The sequence below is a fragment of the Pseudomyrmex gracilis genome, unplaced genomic scaffold, assembly GCF_002006095.1.
Source record: "Pseudomyrmex gracilis isolate BER0280 unplaced genomic scaffold, ASM200609v1 scaffold_82, whole genome shotgun sequence".
In the NCBI taxonomy this organism is placed as follows: Eukaryota; Metazoa; Arthropoda; class Insecta; order Hymenoptera; family Formicidae; genus Pseudomyrmex; species Pseudomyrmex gracilis.
In genome coordinates this window covers 521,881-537,383 of record NW_018020666.1, presented here as the reverse complement: position 1 = coordinate 537,383, position 15,503 = coordinate 521,881, and the positions used below count along the sequence as shown (strand labels likewise).

General features: G+C 35.8%; 4 protein-coding genes across 4 annotated transcripts in view; 2 read left to right on the top strand and 2 right to left on the bottom strand.

The window, feature by feature from the left end:
• Positions 1-4,765: 4,765 nt before the first annotated feature.
• LOC109855148 (zinc finger protein 26-like) lies at positions 4,766-7,521 on the bottom strand. The gene is made up of 6 exons (XM_020429028.1): positions 7,437-7,521; positions 7,144-7,309; positions 6,915-7,075; positions 6,657-6,781; positions 5,882-6,579; positions 4,766-5,774 (listed from the first exon to the last, which is right to left on the bottom strand). The coding sequence occupies exons 2-6, from the start codon at positions 7,239-7,241 to the stop codon at positions 5,387-5,389; spliced, it is 1,470 nt and encodes a 489-aa protein (XP_020284617.1). The 5' UTR covers positions 7,242-7,309; positions 7,437-7,521; the 3' UTR covers positions 4,766-5,386.
• Positions 7,522-9,974: 2,453 nt separating this feature from the next.
• On the top strand, positions 9,975-13,312 carry LOC109855146 (exonuclease 3'-5' domain-containing protein 2). The gene is made up of 7 exons (XM_020429025.1): positions 9,975-10,386; positions 11,046-11,187; positions 11,328-11,627; positions 11,717-11,841; positions 11,973-12,391; positions 12,489-12,862; positions 12,975-13,312. Exons 1-7 carry the CDS (start codon positions 10,082-10,084, stop codon positions 13,173-13,175), a joined length of 1,866 nt encoding a protein of 621 aa, XP_020284614.1. The 5' UTR covers positions 9,975-10,081; the 3' UTR covers positions 13,176-13,312.
• A 228-nt stretch (positions 13,313-13,540) lies between these two features.
• LOC109855147 (mitochondrial import inner membrane translocase subunit Tim16) lies at positions 13,541-14,275 on the bottom strand. The gene has a single exon (XM_020429026.1). It carries the CDS (start codon positions 14,041-14,043, stop codon positions 13,636-13,638), a length of 408 nt encoding a protein of 135 aa, XP_020284615.1. The 5' UTR covers positions 14,044-14,275; the 3' UTR covers positions 13,541-13,635.
• Positions 14,276-14,504: 229 nt separating this feature from the next.
• LOC109855142 (extracellular serine/threonine protein CG31145) overlaps positions 14,505-15,503 on the top strand; it is a 52,882-nt gene continuing 51,883 nt past the window's right edge. Inside the window, exons 1-2 of the mRNA XM_020429017.1 lie at positions 14,505-14,590; positions 15,210-15,338. The gene's annotated coding sequence lies outside the window, so the exon portion shown is untranslated. The remainder of the gene's footprint in view (positions 14,591-15,209; positions 15,339-15,503) is intronic.

Genomic DNA, 15,503 nt, shown 5'->3' with positions numbered 1-15,503 from the left:
GACAGCCCGATGATGGATCGATCCGTGAAGTTACCTCGGTTTTTCTTTACGAAAAATTTCCGATCCGTCTTACTTCGGTCGACGGAAGTCACAACAACGAGTTACGGCCATTCGACACATTTGTGTGTCAGAGTTACGTTACCGTCTCCGGCAACAAGCCGAACGGAGGCACGTAACTGTTGACTCAACGATTGTATCTAGTCAGGTATCGCGAATTTCTGTCAACCGAGAAGAGTTTCTCTTTACCTGTTGGATTTTTTAATTTCGGAAACATTCTCGATTTACGCAAGTTCTTGAATTGATTTTCAATTGATTTTCTCCTCTTTATTTTATACGTACTCTAACTTCATAAATCGTAGATTGCAAAATAAGAAAATAAACAATTAGGAAAATAAAATATAAAATTAACACACACAAAAAGAAATTAAAAATCACACAATATATGTATAATATACTAATAATAATAATAATAAAATTATCACAGACAAGTTATTTATTGATGTAATATATTTAACTAATATTTTTAACCCTGTTTTGTCGAATAAAAATAGTTTGTATTGAAAGTTTCTAGAGATATTATTCAAGACTGACTCTGATGTCGCAAAAAGAACAGACACGCTTAAATTGAGAGCACGTGTTACAAAACGGTGTGTTAAAAGATCGATCATATGAGAGAGATGAAGATTTTTTGCATGATAGCTCTGTATTCTGTACACAATCGCCAGAAATTGGTCTGTTGCAATTGAAACGAAGAAAAAAAACATGAGCGATCGTGGGTGCACCGTTTTCGTTTCGTATACCATCGTTTCCTGCAGCTTCATTGTTACATCCGTCAATGACCGATGATTGATCAGGCGCGACTACAAATATTATAGATTTCTACCCGATTCCACTGAATTTATTGAGAGAAGGCACTTTTTTCGCAGATTGCTGTGGTTTTTCGAGAGTTACCGTGTCTACGATTCGACAAAAAAGTCATATAAAAAATATGCATATAAAACGTTGCGACAGACACAGCGCAAACAATTTTTTCGCGCGCTTTGTGAATCTCCTCACACTTCTCGCATTTTCAAAGTCGACTATAAAAACCGCGCTAATAAATGAATTCTAAAATCAATATTCCGTTTTGTTTTACTGTTTCGCTGACGTTAGAAGCGTTCGGTTTAACTGAATTTTCTCTCTTTCTTCTCGGTTTTTACCTCGCGGGATATAAATAAAACTCTGCCGGGGATGTGCGTGCGCGCGAGCTCGCGTGCACGCACGGCAGCCAACGGCGACAAAGACAACTTGTCGCTGCGGTGAGGAGAAAAAAGTGGCATAAATCATTGGCGGGTCCCCGCCGATGAATCTCGCCGGGTTCATCCACGCGGAAGGGGCATAATCAAATTTCGCCCCGCCATCCGAGGGGCGGCGACTTTGCGGTTGTGCACACTTTCAAGGCTTTTCTGTTCGCCAAGAGGGTGGGATCTGGTCGAGGGGCTATTATGGGGCTCAACCCTGGTACTCTCATGGATACGTCGGAAGGATGTGCGGGGGGTGCTTCTCTTACTCCCGGAGAAAGTCAGCCAGTCACCCGACCATCCAGCAGCCACCGAACAATTGCGCGTGACGTGACGTGACGCTCCGCTTATGTCACCAAAAAAGTGTTTCTCTCTGTCGTAAAACACGAGGTTTACACACGAGAGTCTTGTTTTTTTTTTTTTTTCGAAAAAACAAACTTAAAAGAAAAACGAAAAATAAATTATGCGTTTTCACTTCTTATCTCAAACATTTTCCGGAGTGAATAAAACATTTGTTGTAACCATGTTGCTATTTACATTACAAGTCTCTTTTTTCAAAAACCTGTAACATTTCTACAAAAGCGGAATTTTATTTTGTTATTTTACAAACTGACATCGGAATCGACATTCGCTAAAAGTAGCTGACGCAAAATGATTGTGACGCTTTCGCGCGTTGTCAATATCGATCGGGGAATCGACGCGAGTTTATCTCACCGTCCATTAATCAAAGATCCAACTTCCGCGCGAGTGAATCCTCCGTCGTTCCACGGGAGGAGGAATAGATACCGTAATAAAAGACCATAATAAAAGATCGTTCTGCCAGATGGCCCGTGCCCGGCACCGAGAAAGAGAGGCTCCTCTCTTTCTCTTTTTCCCTCCCTCCTCTCCTTTCCTTCGTCTTTTCTCTCGAACATGCTTTTCCTCTTTCTTTGATCGACCTCAGTCTTTCCCTTCAACGTTCTCTAAGTCAAGAAGTCATGGATATTTTTCACGGGTTTACACTCCGCGCGTAACATATGTGTCCGCGAACATTGATATGAGATCGTAATGCTCCCCTTTTTTTGTGGTTTTTCTGGGCAGCGCCTCGCGTTTTTTTGTTAGATGACACACGTGCTTTAGAAACTGTTCTATAAAATACGACGAGAGTGCTTTCGAGGTGTGAGACTTGATAAAAAAAATAAAATAAAATGACACATAAATATGTGGTTTTAAAAAAAGAGATAAAGATAAAAGTGTGAAAATGTTGTATGATTCTCGAAATTATTCTCAAAACTATAAATATTTCTTATATAAATTACGATCGTTTTGTTTGTAAAATGTAACACAAAAAAATATTCACTTTGACACAGCTGGAAGAAACCAAACGTTACAAAAACTGTTCCGCGACGCGAATAAACATGTGGAGAATGTTGAATCCGCCTCTCTTGGCGGCGAAGTGTTGGTCACTTTGACGCGATTGTGAATTAGCACATTTGCCGCGCGGCTTTGTGACCGAACAACCCTTTTGACGAATAGCGCCGCGCAAATTTAGCAGCGGGATATCTCTTTTTGAAGAGTTTTCCGCAGGTGCTCTGACGGTCTTCGACATGCTCTGCGCCGGAGTTTTTCTCTTATTTTTATCCAGCATACGTATATATTAACGGAAAATGTATCTTTCTTTAAATAATACAACAAAAAAATACTGTAAAAACAAAATAAAATTGAAAAACACAACGTCTTGTAACAATTTATAACTTCTTTTGAAAGAACGTTTGTGTTGTTTAACAAATAAAAAAATACACCAAATTTCTTTTCAATTTTTTCTTGGCTTTGTAAGATTACAATTGCGATTTTTGTCTGATGTGTGTATTAGCATTTGTTCCGATCCTACAGAAGTGCATTAAGTTGTGCTAAATGGAAGTAGATTGAGACATGTGTTTCGCGGATTATTTCGGGATATCCAAAAACGTTTACGGCAAGTTGCGAGATTCGTCACGCGACAACCCTCCTGCTACTCTCGATCCTACGGTTTTTCTACGGGTGCTGCGTGCACAACGCAATACGCACACGTCGTCGTTTAGCGATCACACGGAGGTCCATGGCGAATTTATGAAATCTTTCTTGAACTTTTTCTCGCTGTATCTTTAACCATATCTTAACTGCCGTCATTCGAAACGTAACGGAGCGTTTCTAAACGCCTTTGTGTGCTCACTGTAATATAATAGATGTACGTGAGAGACCCAAAACTAGATTTAAGAATGCTCCTCTTATGTATTCGCTTCTTATTTATTAGACTTCTGTTTTCGAACGTGAATAACATACACACACACAAATAATAAACATATCGTGTATAATAAACATAATTGTCACATATAGATGAAATGTCTTAAATAAAGGAAGAAAGTAATTTGAGAATAAGATTACAATTAAATTTAAAAATGGAACATATATTTGAAACGAGTTTTTTTTTATTTCTCTCGAATATATTTTACATGTAACATATAAAATATACGCAAGTTAAGACTTTTTCGACACTCGTATTTCGTCAAATTACAGTTTAGAACGATCGAAATAACGAGTCAAAGTTCTTGCAATACATATAATTTAATTTTAATAATTACATGATTTTTTCTATTTTCTAAAATAAGATATATTTCTTATTATACATTACATCAATAATCTTTTATTCACTCATTCGCACATTCTATGAGAAGTTCAAGAGCCCGACATCGGCACCACAATGAGAAAAAACACGAGCCGCGTTCCGCGGCTGCAATGTGATCTTATTATTATGTCTTCCGCGACACAAAACGATCGGATTTGTATCTCTCGGGGCGACACAAAAACAGGCGGCGAGGTGTCGGCGCGACGTATCGATTCGAGTTCCCCCTTTTCCACAAGTAAATTTGACGTTAGCTAAATAAACACATTGAGGTCGGCTACGTTTGAAGTGGTCCCCGTTGACAGTGGGCATACCCGTGAACATCAGCGCGATTGTTCCGCAGCGGGTCGTCGGCATCTTTTCTGGATTCCGGGGGCGGTTCCTCTCTCCAGGTGCCCCTTCCGTATCGTCGGTGACTTCTGAATGTTCTTTCCACGTGTAAAAATCACGATCATTCTGCGCGCGTTTCATCGCGGTGCCTCAAAGGACGCTATTATCAACGTTCGTTCGCTCATTCACGCATTCACTCGCCTTACGCTTAACTTTTGACAGTCTTGAGTCTCTATCTCGCACTTGTTATTTCTATTATTTTCGGCATTGTACGCGGAAATATCAATATAACATTTAAGAGAAGAATATATATTTATTTATTTACATTTTGTATAAAATACTTCTATAGCACATGTAATTTTTTTTTTTTTCGTTTTATCTTATACGATTATAAAAACAAAGAAATATATAAATTGTAATATTTTATTATATAATACATTGGTGTATTAAGATAATTTTTATGTTTAAGGAATTTCATATATACATATATAAACATATACGTATTCATATGTAACATGCATATGCATATATGTGCATAAACAACGTACGAAAATATAAATCTTCGCGCGCGTGTCGTAATTTTTAAAGACAAATATTTTTATTTTTTTAATATTAAATAATCGTTGAAACGAAGTCGTTCAAACGAGAAAGTAATAATATATTTATACATTTCGATAAGAAATAATCGAATTATGATAATAGAGACAAGCGCTGTAAAGCACAGTTTTATAATTCAAATACAAATAACTTAATTCTCTTCTAAAAAAGAATTAATTAGTCATTGCCAAACGTGACTTCATGCAAAGAGAGTAGATTATAAATTTCTATTCGTGTTTGTTTTTCTACTGAAGCTGCAAGTTATCAAAATAAACACACTTCTAAACGATATACTTCAAGTTATTCCCGAATCAGTGGATAAAAATATAATAAAATAAATATAAATTTTATATATCGATCATCTGCAAACAATAAGACATTTAGCAAACTTTTCTAGTGCAAAGAATCGATATTCAAAATAAAAAGTGCTTCACGCAAAATAGTAAATTTGCATATTATCTTTGACATCATTTTTGTCATTATTTTCATTGTTTAATCAAAGTATATTCACACTCTAATACCTATTTTAGAAAAATCGCTATGACTTAGAGTGCGTTTCTAAGTGTGCTTTCAAAGTGGTTCGATTTATGAAGGCTTTTGAGCAAACTGGACAAGGATACGCGCGCGACAAATGATGTTTCAAGTGCTCACCAAATACAACATTGTCTGTAAAAGTTTTCTTACAAATATTACACTTGAGTCCATCCTGAGACAAGGATTTTCTCTCGTTCAAGTGAGTCTTGGTGTGTATGTCAACTTCGCCGACATTGTCAAATTGTTTTTGGCACACCCGACAGCTAAACTTCACCGCCTGAAGGATACCTATTTGATTCCCAGTCAAAGAATTCGGGACCGCGATTATGTTGTTGGTATCGCTCATATTATATTTTATGTCTTCGTTTGTTTTATGAGATTTTAAGTGATCACTGTAAAAAAATGTTCCCAATGCATATACGTTACAAAAGATAAAAAGAACTCTATATCTTAGAAATTATATATTATTCGCATATATAATAAACACAAAATAACTTACTTGTAAGATTGTTCGGTCTTAAAATTAAGCTTGCAGTGTGCACATTGGTAGTTTATTTGTTGTGGCAAAATTACAGATGGTGAATTAACTTGAACTACATTGGTCGGTAACTTCACTTTGACGTGCTCGTTCAAGCAATGATGCTTGGCCTTTTCTTTGTAGGCAAATGTTTTGTAGCACTGATTGCATTTGAACGGATTTGACGGATCGTTACTATTATGTGATATTAGATGGTTCTCATGTGCTGCTTCAGAGTCACTCTCTAAAAGACAAATTTCACAGGTAAAATGTTTCCTAATGTGAATGAACAACTTGTGTGGAGTGGAGAAAGTCTCGAAACACACGGAACACGAGTAAGTGTCTTCTTCTTTTTGAAAATAATATTCTTTACACACTTCACACTGAAGTGCCGGTTTTGAATAAAATAAGCATTTTTTCAGTTTGCAACTATTGTTCTTGCAGATATTTTTGCGATTTTCTAACTCTTGAGATTTTATATTCTCTGTTCCTGTAAAACTTACAGGCTTATTCTTCAGAACTGATATATTTCGTATCTTATCGATTCTTATAGTCAGACGATATATCTTTGACTTTTTCTCTTTGGATTTTTCATGTTCAAAACTTGTGTCACAACCATTCATATCTCTTTCACTATCAACTAATATATTCGTTTTACTTTTATCATTTTGTTTTGCGACCTAAAACACAAATATAAATATTGTTTGGTTGCACAATTGTTTCAATATAGAAATGTGTTGTCACAAAATAAACTTACATCATGTTGCAAAGGTGAACTTTCTGATACTGTTACAATTTGTTCATTCAAGCTTTCATCTTTAAAGGACATTTTTTTCACTGTAGTTTCTGGTGTACCTTCAGCTGAACGTTTTCTTGAGGGTTCTATAAAATTGTGTATATATAATATGCATATGTATGTATATGAAACACATTTGTATTATTACACACACACACACACACACACACCAAATAATTAACATTTTACAAGAACATTTAAGTTTGTATCCAGATTTACCTTCTATGTGGCCAAACAATGTGGGAACAGCTTCTGCTTTCAGATCTTTGGATGATGTAAAATCAACCTTTTCAAAGTGCAGTTCACAAAGATATGGAGTCTTTGCATCATTAACGATGCCAGATGCTAAATTACAATTCTCAAGCCACTGATTCCTTACTCTAAAACAACACAATACAATAATTGATACCGCATCTCACATTACAATCATGAAGTAGAATCTACTAACCCATCATCTTCTGGAAATGCAAAGAACGATATCTGATCGCCATTTATCTTTGTGAACTGTGTAGAGGGACAACCTTTGATCGCGCAGGTTATCATCATTCAAGCCTTAATGAGAGACACTCAAGACAGGAGAATAAATTTCACATGTAAATAATTATCTGCATAACCTATAAAACGAAACCACGAATCCCGCCTAAGACGACGTCATGAAAGTACAAATAAATGAAGGGATCCTAAAGTATTCTCAGAAACGCGCAAAGTGATTCCTCTCAACGAACACTTTATTTTCCTCACCTCCTCTTAAGCTTCATCTTACATGGCATCGGACCAATCGGGATAAAGAAATCTTTGCTCTTTTTGTTCTGACTGGTAAATCAAACGCTACTTTACCCAACGAACATGATTTTGGAACATACGCAGTCCTGATCATGCGCATTCAATCTACTTCGCGCAAGCGTAAGATTTTTGCTCAAGGAAATAGCAAGAATATATGTATAAGAATAGCAAGCAACGTGATCTCGACACAAGTCTTGAAGTGTTAAAAAAACATCGGCTTTTGACCGTCACACTCTTTAGGTGAGATTATTGTAAAAATCAATAATTTTCGCATGATCTCACTGAAGCCACGTCGCAAGCGTTGGTCTTCAGGTTTGTTCTTTTTCCATATCTCAAGACTGAACTATGTAAAAAAAAGTGTGTACAGACGTTCTTTTTATCGGACGTAAAACAAACCCTAAAGTGTAGCAACTCTAGTTCTGCACTAGTTCTGAACCATAGAATTAGCGCGAAAATATAAAAACATAAAAAGCGCGTATTTATTAAAAAAAAAACAAAAAATAATATTCTGTCTTATCATTAACTTTTTAAACTGAACTAACTTGTGATTAAACAAATAGATAAATAAATTGCTTTTTTTGAAACTACCTGAGCCTTAATTTTATCATTAATTTAATTAATTTGATCAATTTTCTTCGTTATTTTACGTATAAAGATATTAAAATGCATCTGCAACAAATTCTTACAATTACATTTGTAAAAATAATTTATGCACGAGTAATAGATCGAAAATGGATTATTTTAATTATCCAAATCAAGAAAGGGAAATTCTTGATAAATTCCGAGATATAAATATTTTTATCAAACGTGTAACACAGAAATATGTACATATACTTTTCGAACTTTAAAATCGCTCTTCTCCAAAATTACGAAAATGTAACTTATCAAGTTCTTTCTCTGTGGTCTTCATATGTATATCGTGTATATTAAACAGCAATAATTTTTTTTTATAAAAATACAAATTAATTTTTAATAATTAGCAATTTAATTGATTAAATATTATATATTATAATATATTATATTATAATTATATTATAATATAATATATTATAATGTGTGTGTGTGTGTGTGTGTGTGTCAATCAAAACTTATATAAGTTAAAATAAAATTCAGTTTTAAACTTTATAAAATTCTTCTTTAGCATTCAAAACCAGATATCGCAAAGAAAATAATAAGTCAAACAAAAGAGTATAGGTCATAACAAAAAGGTATATTAGATACTCGCTAAGCAACAAATCCAGGAGCGACCTATAGCTCAGTTGGTTTGTGCGGAATCAGTAATCAAGATTATTTCAGGTTCGAATTCAGGCAAAATTGTGTTCGGATCTTCACAGGTCGCTCTCCGTCTGATAAGCTCGAATAATAAGCTCACCGAGATAACATCTCTGTCATGAGATTCTCTAAATTTGAAATGTGTTTATATTCACATTTCCGGTGGTTCGGAGTCCACGTAAAATTGTAGGTCCTTTCTAACACTAACAATCCGCACGAAAGTAATAGAAAAAAGGTCTTCTCTTAGCTATAGCACCAATGATGACTATTTAAAAATGGCATGGACATTGATAAACCGTGAGAAAAAAAAAAGTCTGAAGCTATATCATTATTTTTTTTAATCCATACTACCTATATTATATGCGAACCGCTACGATGATTGTTGTATTATGGCGTTTGTTATACCCCGTATGAAGTTTTGAATTTATCCTACACTCGCGTAAACTTTTATTTCAAAAATAATTTAGAACTGGTGCAGTTCTGAAAAGTAAAAAACACAACAAACTTATTATTTAATTAGTTTTTTTTTTGTTTTTTAGAATCAAGGAACTTTCGAGTTTTTGATTGAAGAAATTCCGCTCCGAAATTCTCTGAAAATTAAGATCACATTTCGAATCGACTCACAATCTGCAGTGCCAACAATATATTAAAAAAAAAAAAAAACCCAGGAAAAAAAAGGAAGAAAAATGAATTGGAAATAATAAAAGTTATGTTTGCAGTTAATTTAACTATAGGGATGTATTTACGTACATGTTAGTTTACTCTTTGTAAAATCTCTTTTTCGCTCTCCCTCTTCCGTGTACAAAGCTGATAAATTGCTCGATTCGCGGTCTAGTTCGTCAGTCGTGCGTGATTCCCGTAGCCGCGTGCGTCGTCGTTGTTTATAGCTACGGGGTTGAACCTCGTTCGCTGAAAATCGATGGATCGGAGCGGGTTCCCGAAATGATTTTTATATAGAATTTAGCGATTTTTTCAATGTACTCCGTAGATTTAGATGTTGAAAACTTTCTCCGTGCACTCGATTTACGTTAAAATTTTATATTTTTGTGTAATGTTTGTATATCGTGTGTTCGATTAATTATAACGTCGTATACGTTACATTCGGAACAATCCGTGTGATAGTGAACAAAATTTTTGTCCATAATCGATTATTTATTAAATATATTTCCAAAGTTGTAACGCGAAAAAGAAAAAGAGATCTAATTTTTCGCGTGTACATATAAATAAATAATATATCCTATATTAAATAACGAAGAAATTGTACATATACGGTAATTTTTAATTAATAGAATCTTACGTGTCTTTTGAAGCACGTTTCTTCTCTTTAATTCATGATTCCTGAGCGAAAAAATATGTTTCTCGTTTGCGTGACCGTCGGACTGGTTTTCCTGGCATCGAAGTATCGCAATAACGTACTTCGCAGCGTCAAACATTTATATGAAAATATAAAGATTCAGGATAAGATAAAGGAGAAAAAAACCAAACAAGCTAAGCAAGAGAAATATATTACTGATAAAAGTACTGATCAAAATAACGACAATAACGATGACAAAGAGAAGATTCATCTTGTATTGGATAAAATTATTGTGGCAGACTCTCCAGAGAAGTGCGATTGTGCTGTACAGCTTATTCGCTGGTAAAGTATACCGAAATTTATAATATTTTTCATGAAAAAAAAAGAAAAAACAGTTTTGTTCACATTCTTATATTGTAATTTTTTATTTTGTCGTATAAATTTAATTTCCCAATTAGAAAATATATTTTGTTCACATATATAATTGCACATATATTCTTATTACGTGATTGTACGAGCATTCACAAATATTTGAACAGAAGTCGTTACAGACCCTTGTAACGTTTGCAAAACATGAAGGAAACGACTGATTATTGTTTACATTTTTTTCTTGAAAACAGTTCTATTCAGATACGAGTGAATGTTCGTGTACGAACACGAAGAACAACATGTCTAAAGTGTTCTCGAAATTCAAGAAAGATCCAACATATTGATGTTATCGTATTTAACGCGCGCGAGAAAAATTAACAATTTATGAGAGAAAGAGAAAATAATAAAACTCTTTATATATTTCTTACAATTTTCTTTTTTGCAAAAACTAAAATTTATTATTTTGTAATTTTTTCGTAATTTAATTTGAATCAGGAAGTTTGAAAAAACTTTATTTGTATAATATATATGTAAAAAAAATATTTCCTTCCTTAATTATATTTCACTTTTCCGATAATTTCCGAAAATTATTAGCAAAGTTATGTACTTGTGTGCGTTTTTTTCTCTTACAGTAATCTCTCTAAAGGTGTGCTGGGATTTGGCTGTGAATGGGTCAAAGAAGGACCTGTGTCCCTCCTGCAATTGTCCACTTACACTGGAATAGTTGTTTTGTTTCGTATTGGAAAGATCGGTTTTATTCCAAAGAAACTCAAGGTACGAACTATCTATTTTTATAAAACAAAAAAAAATATATATATATATATACAATCATTGTTCAGTCTTATGTAAAACACTAGATGAAAAGAAAAAACTAGAAAGCAATGTTTAATAATATCTAATAATAACTTGTTCAGGAATTGCTAGCTAGCAAATACATTCTTAAAGTTGGAGTCTCTTCGTACGAAGATGGACAAAAAATAGCCAAGGACTATGACTGCGTGTTTAACGGAGCTCTTGATTTGAGAACTTTAGCCTTGAGCCTTCGTCTACCATGCCGTAAGAGCTTAGCTGCCATGAGTTTGGAATATCTTGATCTCGATATAGACAAACTGATAGATGTGAGGTGCAGCGACTGGAACGCTGACACCTTATCCGACAAACAAGTGCAATATGCTACTTGTGATGTACTCACGTCTCTTAGCATTTATCGTAATGTAAGGAACCGGAGTTGAAACCGCGTCATACGTATTTATTTCAAAGCAATCCTTTAAATTTTACATCGCGAAAATTGTTTTTCTTACAGATATTGAAGAGAGAGAAAGCAAAATATTCATTATGGGAAAAATTAATAAATTATTTATGCAATATGTTAAGCAAAGACGTAAATGTTCGGGTTCACGGCTTGCCTGCTGGAGTAGTCGATACGAGGTATCAAAGCACATCTATATATAATTAGAATTTGTATTTATTTTTAAAACACAAATAGTTTGCATAATTATTTGTATGTTCGCATTTTTTGAAATTAAAAAAAAAAAAAAAAACTGTTACTTCTGTTCAAGGTTCAATAGTTACGAATCACCGAGTGCAGAGAAGACACTTAGTGTCACTGCCAATGATGCTTTATTAAAGAAAAAATCACTGATTATGGATAAAAATAATAATGCCGAACGTAAAAGTCAAATACCTACTAGGATTAAGCCGTTATATCATAATTGTTACTTGCAAGCGCCTGATGGAGATATATTGTGTACATGCGACCGTAAAAAAGCGGAGTGGTATATTTCAAAGGATTTGGGCGAAATTGTGGAGGAAGAACCGTTTACAGTGAGATTGAATTTCGAGCCGTCCGGTCGAGCACAGGGAGAAGTTGGGCTATACTACACGCAGGCGAAAGTCAATATGTGCGTAGTCTGCGGAGAGAAGGAGCAATTTATCAGGAAGAACGTTGTGCCGCGGGAATATCGAAAGTATTTCCCGCGTAAGTATCTTTTGTTTGCACACGCAATGAAGTGTGTGTATACAAATATCTATATAACATATCTTCGAGTGTCGAATATATAAATTTTCTCTTTCAGTGGTAATGAAGGCACATCAATCTCATGATGTGTTGCTGTTGTGTCCCAAATGTCATGAGATCAGCAGCAACAACGATCTGCAGCTTAGAAAAAAGTTGGCGGATATATGCAATGCGCCGTTGATTGGACCGATGGCACACTCGCGAGAAAAATACCTAAATCACTATCGAAAATTGCACTCGGCTATTAAAGCCCTGAGGAAACGACTGTTGCCGCAGCAGCGGCGCGAGGAGCTCGAAAGATACATACTGGATTATACCGGGCAACAAAAGATCACACCAGAGCTTCTCGATGTTCTGAACGAACAGGTTACGAACGCGCTGGTCCAACAACCTATTCCTAGTCACTATAAACAACAGCCGCACGGCTTGAAGGTAATTATTCTTGATAAATAAAGACCCCTCTCTCTCTCTCTCTCTCTATTTGTCTCTGTGTGTGGTACGTATTTATAATATACGCGTGTATAAATAATTTGTGTTGCTCCAGGTGGTACAATACTTTCAAAATCGAGAGGGTGGGCTTGTTGAATTGGAACGTTTGTGGAGAGAACATTTTCTCGATTCTATGCAACCGAAACACTTGCCAAGTTATTGGTCTGTATACCACAATCGAGAGCGACTGATCATACGCCTGGAACAGAATAGAATTGAACCCGAAGATGCGAAAGTAGCTGGTTTAACGAAGTAGTACTCTTTCTATATGTATATGTATATTATTTAAAAGATTAACTAAAGTCTCGTATAAAAGCGAGAACTTCTATACGACCATTGTACACAAGTTAATGTATCTCCAAAAAAGATTATATATTTATACTTATAACTATATTCAACTTGTTTACTTTACACAACATGATGCAATAGCTCTTTGTTCACGAATCATCTTGTCGTTTGGTGAAGCTCAGTTTATTCTTAAAACTCTTAAATATTAAAAACAACAGACTTAAAAAAATATACATCTTAAACTTTATATGATCAAATTTATATTTCTACAATGATATTGAATCATCTATAAAGATTTTTTTACAGTGAATGAACAACAGTTAGCTTAAGTCATTCTGATCAACATACCAGAAGGACATTTTACTCTCTATTTATTATTATGTACAGAGTTTCTAGAAATGTAAATAATTTAGATTAGTAGCAAGTCGTTATGGCTGTTTGGAACCTTCTTGACTACTTGTCCGCGATCCTGGTGGTGGTGCTGACGCTTTGAGGTTTTTCAGTTCTTCATCAATGCGCTCCTTGGCACGGACAATCTTGGATTGCAGGTAGAACGAACCGCCCTTCGATCTGTCATTGACCTCCAAGAGATGCTTGTAATTTTTCTCGATTAGATCCGTCTGATCAGAACGATCCACGTTCAGGATACGCAGCGCCTCGTCCAACGAGATTCCGGTCCGGGTATTGGCAGCGGCGTGTTGCGCGCCTTGTTTACCGCCGCCCGCCCGTCGCGCCGCTTCCTGGCTCGCCGCAATTTCCTGGCGCAACGCACGCGCGAACGCCCTGCCGACGACCTGCGAGCCCATTACGATGATTTGTATCAGGTACTTCGCCATAGTCTAACCTCCTTCCTCTCGTTCGACAACTCCGCGCGAATCGGCAGCGCTGTCACGCCGCCAGCGATGATCGTCTCTCTTGTTTTTCTGGTGACCCGACAGCCTCGGTACCGATCCAAGACGTTCTTTACGCGCGAATTCGCACAGTCGTCCGCGCATTAGCGACACAACGTCTCGTGCACCATGAAAGAACTTAACCTCCGACCGACAATCGTAACTCGCGCGCCAGCGGTACCAGTGGTACCAGTCGAACACGCGGGTTAAAACAGGGTCGGTTTGCATGTAAATTGTCACGTTTCTTTTGAAAGATGTTGTACGCATTGTACAGAGTGTTTCATAAGTCGCGCGACCGGCATCGCAGTGTTTTTCCTAGTTTTGTTTATGCGTTTGATTACGGACGTTGTTGTTGATGTGTTTTGCCTGAGTATTTGTTTGTTGCGTATTGTGTAAATTGTTTGGCAGAGAGAGAGAGAGAGAGAGAGAGAAAGAGGGAGAGAAATGTCATCGGGAATCAAGATTACGCGAAATCGAAGAAGAGGAAAATACTGTGAGTAAACTCGAACTTGTTTGTTTCGTATAAACGCGTTGACGAATAAATGTAAAATGATGTATTAAAAGTACACTGACATCGCGGAACATAAATGTTTTCGACACGGCGCTAATATTCGCGGACCATTTTGAGCGATAAGAACGACACTGGCTGATAATTTTCGTTTGCTACATCCTTTGTTTTTATTCATGAAGGAATGTGCTGCGAAAAAAAGCTGTCAAAGTTGACTATAGGAATCGAGTTATTTAAGCATATTTTTTTTTTTTTTTTTTAATTCTGTCAGTTTCAAACTAGTTTTATTACCACTTGCTGTAAATTATTGATGTGAAAAAAAAAATATCTCATAGGAAAAAATTAAGTAACAAGTGCGTGTGAATAGAAATAATTTATTGTTCCTATATCTCGGGTCTTACAAGACTTTCTTCCTTTTCTTTGCAATACACATCTTGACACGCGCGCTAATCTCATACGTTAACTAACAGTGCTTGTATTACGAAAGAATAAATTTATGTGTATCCTTTCTCACACAATAATCATTTCCACATAGTTGCTGACGCACGATTTTACAAATATATGGCGATGTACATTGACGAACAGAAAAACTTTCTGATTTCAGGGAAAATGCTCACGTGCTCAATCGGAACATCGTCTGCAACCGCAATGTACACACCCCACTACGCGGCCTTCTTGGAGTTTGTCCTATTTCGGCGCTCCAATGCGATTCGTGTCGAAATCGGTGTTTCTGGTTTGTATACATATATTGTAAATACACGCGAGATTTTCGTAATCGATTTTCTTTCACTTGACGATTAGATTTCTCATCCGCGCTATCTTATCGCGTATGGAAAGAGTCCATAGCAGACCAGGGCTACCAATTACGAAAAATAACTTTTCCCTACTTAGAATTTTG

Excerpts from the sequence above, each read along its gene's own strand:
- LOC109855146 (XM_020429025.1), top strand. The coding sequence starts at position 10,082 with ATGATTCCTGAGCGAAAAAATATGTTTCTCGTTTGCGTGACCGTCGGA. Across the intron at positions 11,628-11,716 it reads CTCTTAGCATTTATCGTAAT|ATATTGAAGAGAGAGAAAGC; the intron begins GTAAGGAACCGG and ends TTTTTCTTACAG. Across the intron at positions 11,842-11,972 it reads GCTGGAGTAGTCGATACGAG|GTTCAATAGTTACGAATCAC; the intron begins GTATCAAAGCAC and ends CTTCTGTTCAAG.
- LOC109855147 (XM_020429026.1), bottom strand. The coding sequence starts at position 14,043 with ATGGCGAAGTACCTGATACAAATCATCGTAATGGGCTCGCAGGTCGTC.
- LOC109855148 (XM_020429028.1), bottom strand. The coding sequence starts at position 7,241 with ATGATGATAACCTGCGCGATCAAAGGTTGTCCCTCTACACAGTTCACA. Across the intron at positions 6,782-6,914 it reads ATTGTTTGGCCACATAGAAG|AACCCTCAAGAAAACGTTCA; the intron begins GTAAATCTGGAT and ends ACAATTTTATAG. Across the intron at positions 6,580-6,656 it reads GTTCACCTTTGCAACATGAT|GTCGCAAAACAAAATGATAA; the intron begins GTAAGTTTATTT and ends TTTGTGTTTTAG.